The 9,124-nt window shown below is 31.7% G+C and overlaps 1 protein-coding gene across 1 annotated transcript in view; it reads left to right on the forward strand.

Moving 5' to 3' along the window:
* Positions 1-3,175, forward strand: part of LOC100741410 — a 53,001-nt gene extending 49,826 nt beyond the window's left edge. Inside the window, exon 4 of the mRNA XM_024370398.2 lies at positions 614-3,175. Coding sequence (XP_024226166.1) covers positions 614-1,483 — 870 coding nt within the window. The 3' untranslated portion in view covers positions 1,484-3,175. The remainder of the gene's footprint in view (positions 1-613) is intronic.
* Positions 3,176-9,124: the final 5,949 nt, after the last annotated feature.

A 9,124-nucleotide genomic window follows, 5' to 3' on the forward strand; every position in this document is an offset into this window, starting at 1 on the left:
TGCGTAGCGTGAAATAATTTTCGATGAATTTATTGATATATAGAATAGGACACTTTATTTCCATCATCAAAGTAATGCGTACGAAGCATATACACGATCCACCATACGCAACATAGTGATTACCACGCACGGTCTCGGTTTTTGAATTATATACAGGAATATGTTTGTTGGTATATATAAGCAATAATAAACTGTAGTAAACGAATTTATGATAAAATCGAGTGAAATAAAAATGAAATGACGCTAGCTAGATATTAAACTAACCCAACCTATAACCCTATAACCCAAATATAAATCTATATTTTTTTATTTATATTAGAGATGATTAGCATCAATGAGTTAAGTTTAGGTTGTGCTATATAAAAATGGGACCATAGCGTAGTGGAGAGTAAATTTAATCGAAGCTTTCTGTGAATATCTCGGAAACTGAAGTTGAACGGTGGTAACATGTACAGGGAAATGTTTTCCAGAATGATGACCTTGACAACATATTTCAAGGTTTCCCAAAATCTCAACAAACGCAGAATACACAAATACGTTCGATCGAGCAAAATTTCTCCGCTCCGATCGTTAATTAAAGGGATTCGTAAATCATTGGTTCGTTTGTTCGCAGAATCGGCGCACGTTCTCGAAATGTAACATACCCTGCGGGGACTATCCGGCGGGACACGAATTAAATTACGCTTCGGGTCAAGTACGACCGAGACAAAACAGTGTGTTCATTGGATCTAATACGTCGTTGCTGCCTGGCGCTCAAGGTATGCCACGTCGCACGAAAAGCGCGCTCGATCTTCAATTCTTGATGTTTTCGGAGAACAACTCGTGCAGTGAACAGGATACGTTAAAAAACTTGAAGTCAGCCAACGAGTCCACGAAATTGTTGCAACGCGAACGAAAGACCAGTATATGTCAGTTAGACAGAATCGAAACGTCCAAGCCTGTCTTTCGAGACAGAGGAATGAGTGTCTGTCAATTCGATGCTTCCTCGAAATTGTGGCAACGAGATCGTGGAATGAGTGTCTGCCACTTCGACAGGATGGAGGTACTTGCCAGACCGTTGCAAAGAGACCGTGGCGGAAGAATCTGGCAGTTCGACAGAATGGACGTGTTGGCCAACCCGCTGCAGAGAGATCGCACAGGCAGCGCCTACCATTTTGACAGAATGGACGTTTTGGCTAGGCCAAATTGTTCTTTTGGCAAATCCTTGTCGAGGGAGAGGCGCGTCAGCATGTGTAACTTTCTGGAGAAAGACGAGGAAGCAGCGAAAGGTAGTCAAATGGTACGGCGTTTAAGTAGCAACAATATTGAGAAAATCGTGAAGGAAGAAGCGTCCGTCGAAGAAGCGGAATGTGAAACGGCGATGCAGCACATATTTCCCAAATGCACACCCAAAGGAAATAAAAATGCTTCCTATCAATTGGACCAACCGTCTTGCAGCAAAACTCCTGACGTTGTGTTCGGATACAAGGCTACTTGCGTGTAGTGTGAGAAGGTTAAACGTATGACTTATCAAGGGAGAATATGTATGCTATACTTGAAATTTATGGAGTTAGTCATCGTTTCAATTTCAAGGTATCGAAGGGTACTTGAATGCATATGACATATATTCAATCACAATATGGTAATAAATAGAAATTCTTATATAAAATCGTATCTAAGTGTGGCACTTATACCGACTGTATAATGTTCCAGAAATGAGATTAAAAAATACTCCTTCCTTTTAAACGTACTACTCATAAAGTTCCGAAAGAACCAAACTCTGTGTACATAATGATTGAAAAGCGTCTGATTCCGAGAATAATTCTACGACAAAAAATATATTTTGTTAATGTTATACTTGGCTCTTTCGGTCATGTTATTCTGTGTGAAGGAATCGTCTGAATAAATTTACACCGTGTAACAAACTAATCACAACAGAATTTGAAAGTATACACGTTGTCAGCGCCACGAGAATTTTAGAAATGAATAATTTCACATACTTTTCGGGCTGAAAACAACGATTTTCGACATTCAAACACCGAAAGAGTTGAAGCAAACAGTTATAATAATCTAAGAAAGTAGTAAAAGAAATTTATAAAGGAAGATGCGAACTATTTTTTCAGGAATTGTAATTTTTTAGACGACTGTTGAAAAGATATAAATTTATTAACACGTATTACAATTTTGGTCTTATTATGATATTAGAATTTACCAAGCATTCTGGCAAAAACGGCGTTGAAGAGAACACGAAACAGGGACAATTATCTCCGTTACAAGGTTTGTGCCACCTTGTGATGGGATATAACGTTCGATATATACTTCGAATCCCAAGTTAAATCCACTATCCAACGTCCACTTCATAGGTTTTCAATACTACAATACATATTTAATCATTCATTCATTCTACTTGCCAAATATGTATTGATCAAGGTCTTCGCAAACTGATTTCGAATCTCAGAAAAAACACTTGCAATCAATAGAATTATGAGAGTCAAGAAAGCAGTTCCACTTTACTGAATTTCTATAATAATGCGAGGAAGATTTTACAGAATTGTAGACGATAAACAGGATTCCTATAAGTTTTATTTTAATGTTTTAAAATAAAAACGTGAATATTTCATTTTGCCTTCATTTCTAAGGTTTTCTAATGTTTGAAGAAGTTTTCCAACATAAAATTAAAACAGAAAATTGTGTATACTAACAAAAATCTTGTTATATTTTCTTCAGACTTGGCACATTTTCTAACATTAGAAAATTACAATTTGATCGAAAATGACCGAAAGGATGTACCAAGGTTACATGATGGAAAGGATGATATCCAAACAAACTGTTTTAGTTAATGGAGAATTGTTAGTAAGTTTTAAACTTTCTGTTATTTCTGTTATGAGTATAAAAGCTTACAGTCAATTCCATTTACATTAGCTAGGTATATAAATGAAATCTTTTCTTTTAATGACTACATTACATTTACAACTGGCTCTGTTGAGCCAACCAGCTGATTTGGTAGCGTGGATATTATGTGCGTGTAGATGATGTTCAATAGTGTTTCCACTCCATTTCCTTATTATTCATTCCAGTAACTCATATGGTTTCGTTCTTTTCTGGCTCTTGAAGTTTGTGTCAGGTTTTCAGCTAGTCCGTTAAAACGTATATAGTTTATTATTGTGTGCTGTTACAAATAAATGAAATCTTAAAAGGAAAATATATTCCAGTTTAACTCCACGTGCCAAGAGAACAGATGTATTTCAGTTTTGCAGACTACGCGCGCCTGTGCAGTATTCGCGGACAATATAAACTGGTTGGCGTAAATACTTGTGAAAATTCATTGCCAATTTAATTGCTATGTATCCATTATCACGATCGCGGATTACGAGAACGCATTAAATGTTCAGAGAAGTCAATGCAATTTTCATGTCAACTGTGTTTTGTGTCCCATAAGAACAGATATTTACACCCTCTATCGTTCCAAAATGCTTTCATAAACGACATTCTGTGTAATTACGATTCGTATCGTCAATATACCCGATCGCAATTTATTCGGTTATCTGTTTTTGTTAAAACGATTATTACTTATTCGCTTAAAATTTACAATTATCGTCGAGATAAATTATTATTAGTTTTAAGTTAACGTCAATTTAAATTAAACGTATAACTCTTCCTAAGTGAGTTGCGAAAATTATGCATACATAAATCAAATGTACTATGAATTTCTATCGGACAATATACAAATTGAAATCTCCGTTATCGAATAACAATGTCAGAAAACACTTCCATGGAAATGCTATCATTTGTCCAGGAAGTACTGTATTATTATGAAAATCATAGCACTCGGGAGAAAAGTTAAGCTGTAAAAGGAAGGTCTACGCCTGCACGTATTGTTAGCTACTCTTTTTTAGATTATATTTTCAAATTTTTTTCAATAAGTATTCTATTAATCCTTTAAGCCTTCGTAACATTCAACGTGTAACCTAATTTCTATTAGGTTGTCCGAGAAGTTTCTTTCGTTTTATAAGGAAATAATAGACGCACAATGTTTTTTATACATAAAAACAGAAATAAAACAGAAATTGCTGTTCATCTATTATTGTCTTACGAAACGAAAGAAACTTTTCGGACAACCTAATATTTTTGTACTATAATCAGACGTTTGATATACTATAGCATTTCTTGCAATTTTCACTTTTTTATTTGAAACCGTAACCGTAGACAACACAGTACAGAAAAAATAATGAGACAAATAATTCAGCCAAATGATGATATCTATCACCCTTTATCAGTATTCTATAAATAGCGTTAGCGTCTGAATCATTCTGTCACTCAATGACCCACTGCACCAAGTCAACTATATTTCGATTTGAAAATTTCGTTTTACGTAAACTTTACAAATTTGTCGTTCTCTTTAAATTGAAAAACAATAGTTTAAATGATAATTATAAAAAAAACTTACATGTACACTGTCGGTCTTAAGTAACATATGAAGAATTTGATCGATTTGTATTAACAATACAAGAATATTATTATTTGTAATAGTATCTTTCCGTAGAATCAAGAGATATATATTGTATAAAATTTTAATTGTTTATTTAAAAGCTTATCAGTAGCATGTTAAAATTAAATGTACGATTCGTTGAAATGTCGATCAGTTTTGAATATTATTGCTCCAATTAATCAGAATAATCTTTCTGTCAATTTGGAAAAATCTTCTTTACCTTATTTATAACTCAAACAACCTGAGAATAATAAATTGCTAAATAAATAACAAAACTATTGTATGCATAATACTTGACACTTACACATGTCAATATTCTTCTTATGTAGTTACCTCTTAAACATAAATTTTATCGTATCATAATATTCCACTATCTTCTGATACACAGGAAATTCATTCTTGATTTTTCTATTTGTAGTTTTGTAACTAAATTACGTTTCGTCAAGAATATGCAAGCATTCACCTACTTTTGAGTAATGATATACCTAAAATCCGTACCCATTGTACGTTGAAGATAATATCATTTTCCATCCGTATAAAAGACTGTAACTGATTGTTTTCTCTTATGAACACAGGAAAATTTTATGTAGACTGAACAATATATATTGGTATGACATTTCATATTGAAAAAATGAAAATAAAATTGTTTAGTCATTTATTACTTTTGTGTTTCAAATTTTAAGCGAATAAAGCAAAACATCTGTAAAGAAAATTAAATAGGTGCATTAAATACGTTTTCCGTGATTATTGTTATGGGAATTTGTGACGAAAGAAACTCAAGAACTTATCATTCTAACAAGCTCTCCTTGTAAGATTCCTTGTAATTATTTGAAGTTTATTCATTATATGTATAGTTCTGCGACACTTATAAAATTACTTTATTAATTTGAATACATTTGTAACATACGTTTTATATCTTTTTATAATGAGAAAATTTCAACTAATTCAAAGAGAATTGCATATACAGTATTGTAATTTATAAACTATTTATCAATTCTTTAATATAAATAATTATAACATCATTCAGTTTGGATATATTTCAGTTATTGGTCATATGATAGCTAGTGAAAATGCGAATGTTCATACAAATTCATATTTCTATGAACACAATTTAAAAGATAGAATCTAACCAGAGATTTATACCATCCATCAAATATTATAATGAATACTATACTTTGAATATATTATATATTTGTATATATTATGTGCAACGTTCACGGTTTAATTACAGCTTCTTTTCGCAATAAAGATTATATTTCGTAATGATATTTTGTTGAAATTTGATGTTTTGTTCATCAAAAGTCTCAAATATTTATCAGTATACTGCCAATTTTTATGCATTTATATTCAAGGTCTGGAAAATATACAGAACGCACATGACATGCACAAATATATAAAATACCTAAAATAAAATACATACTATGATATTTAGTAAGTAATACAATTCTCTAGCCAGGTTTCATTTCTTTTAACTATATTCATAAGAATATGAGTTTGCATACCTAAATGCTATCATGCTATACATACACAATAATATGTATTACAAACACAGTGAAATGCAACATCGTTTAAACACTTGAGTATTAACAGAAATCTGTGCAAAAGTTTGATATAAAAGTTTCTTTGCTTACATCGAATGCGTTTTGTACATTCATTTTACATATTCGGTTAGCTTAATGTCCCTTCATGAATAATACATGTGCTTTTTACGGTGAATACAAATCGGTGCTTGATTTCGTCCCCATTCTATTCTCGGCAACGCTTCGTTAACAATGCATTTTAAATTTATCGACCATTCGAAGCTCCGAAATGGACGATACACGCATTTCAACGACTTATGACACTCTTTAAGCGGCAAATTTTATTTTTCAAAGAATGTTTTCTACTGTTAATGAAATTATTGTTTAATAATCATTAAAAACTGTTCCAAAAATATGAAAATCTTAAGAAATTATAATGATTTCTGTGATCTTGACAGATTACTATTTACTACTTGTTTTTTCTGACACATGCGAGATAACTTTGCTGTTTCGAGGCTCTGAGCTAAGTGCCATGCAGTCATTCGGTACGTGGTACGGAGTCTCTATTCTTTTTCAATGCAACGCCGGGTCGTTTGCCATTAGCGAACTATCTCGCGTATTCAATCAACTTTAGACAGTGGCATATTGACATAGGGTCTTTCCATTTGCCACTGGTCGCACACAACTGGCAGTCGCGCGCGACTCTGCAGTTTCTGAGAGACAAATTCTTTGATCATGAAATACTGTTGCAAGTGGATTTCAGTGGTGAGATTTGTCACGGCATTTCCCAATTTTCTATCGAGGCAAAGAAAGGCGAAAATATAAAATTTGGAAATATATGCTGTTTGTCGAAATTACTTTAAAGTTTGGTGCCATTTGAGTATTGCTACCCAGATGGTAAAGAGTTAAAGCTTTCTCTCAAAAATAAACAATCGTCTCCGACCGTGTCGTAAACCTCGTGCCAGTTTGAATTTTCGTGAATTAATGAAACCGAACAAGCATCAACTTTATTCTTTTGAGTGAAACCGTACATTTCTTAACACAGTAATCGATCTGTTATAGCATTTCCTACAACAATTTACGAACTTATTTATGGCTAAAAAGTATTAGTGCCGAACAAACAAATTTTTGGAAAAGCTGAAGAATATAAATAAAATCATTAAATTTTGTATTTCTGTCAAATATTAACACCCAGACGTGTGTGTAGTATTACGATAGAAAATTTTGCCTCATCATAATATTAATTATTTATATTTAAATCATTTATAAATTATCATATTATATATTATTATATAACACTATATAGCATTATAAGTTAATAGCATTATATCGACACAAAGATGCGTTGTCACTAACATGCGATTACACACATGTTTTATTTAGTACCATTTACATTATTATTAAAGTACAGTATCACCACTAGAATTCAGATTGAGACAATGAGAGTTCTTATTATCGGAGTTTTAATAAATTGGAATCAAAATCTTAATAGGAAAGTACGGAAAGATTCATCACCGATCGATTACGAACAGGTAATTTTTTATTTTCATCTGATAAACAACGACTACGTAGGATGATCTAATATTTCATTTGATTAAAGCTTATAAACTAATGATAAGTTAATAATTAAAAGCAATATTTCATATTTTTCTCATGGAACCAGCAGACTCTTAAAAAACTCAACAATAAAAAAAAGCTACAAGTTTCTAGTATAAATCATTATCTATTATCACGAACAGTAAAGAATATGAAAAATTAACACTGCATTATTATACACCCTGGATAATGTATAAAATCGTATCCAATATACGTCGTTTTTGAAAGAAATGCTCAACATACTTGTAGAAAAGAAAAGCTTATCCTCGAATCAGTATTAGATAAATTTTTATCCCGATAACAGATAACGGATAAGAATAAAGAATAAAGTTCTATTTGCAACTAAGAAATAAATACCCAATCGAATAAGAATTTATTCGTATAAGTATTTATCACCACATAAAAACGTATTTCTATGATAATTCATTCGGACAAATGACAAAATGTTTATTTTTATCATATCGTGAACGAACAAAGTACCAATATACATATCGCAAACTTGCTTCAGTAGTGACAAAACTAAAAAATCGCATTTTTTGTGTTATCGCTATAAGAATGTTGCAGAAACACAAAATGTTGTTCTTTTATCTTGATAATTTTATTATGATGCTCGACAGTGATTATGATGCTGTTTTTCCTACTTTAAATAAGACTTTAGACTTTGGAAGACAAAAATAAGTAGTTGGAATGAATAATTTTTAACGATCAGATTTATAGTTTCCAGTTTATAGAAATAGCTGAAATACGAGCAATGATATCGACAATAATATTGTAAATTCTCTTCGATCTTCCTGAACAAACAAATTATTATTAACGATATATAAAATTGAAAGCATCGTACCGCGTTTGAGGTATATCTTGATTATTGTTTTTTGTGACTTGATCGGTTTTAAAAAGGTAATGATTTGATCCTACAAATTAGTTACATTTAAAACAAAGACAAGATTAAAAGAAACTTTTATGAAAAAACAAAGAGATTTTGTAATGATGGCATATCTTTGCTAAAAGCATAGAAAAGTATTATGGAGCGAGGGATGATTCCACGTTTTGTAGAATTTAAAGATCTAAATAAATGTCTATTCAAGGTATAAACTTTTTGGATGGTCTAACGCGTCCGTGTTGATATAATTTTTTACTTTAAAAATTATATTATCTAGCATTACATCGTTTCTTTAGATTTCGGTTAGATATAGTAGATATAGATTCAGTATGCTACCTTCGGTAAATAAATCTAAATACGTATTCAATTTTTGTGGCTAAAAACGAGTGATAAAAAGAACATTAAAATAAGGAGCACACTCTAGGTGATGATGCAAAGTGTGTCACGATTGTTAACCTCCTGTTCATATTTTAAGTTGTGCCATTTTAGACGATATATTTTTGATAATGATGCGATTTATGCTACTTTCGAATAATTATTAATACGAAGAATTTCCACTATACGAAGATAAGAAGAACGATATTTAGGATCTCATTGATAAAAATATATAAACCAAGAAATTATTATGATTTCTGTTATAAAAATACTTTCAATCTACGA

The sequence above is a fragment of the Bombus impatiens genome, unplaced genomic scaffold (assembly GCF_000188095.3).
Source record: "Bombus impatiens unplaced genomic scaffold, BIMP_2.2 scf_0043, whole genome shotgun sequence".
Lineage (NCBI taxonomy): Eukaryota > Metazoa > Arthropoda > Insecta > Hymenoptera > Apidae > Bombus > Bombus impatiens.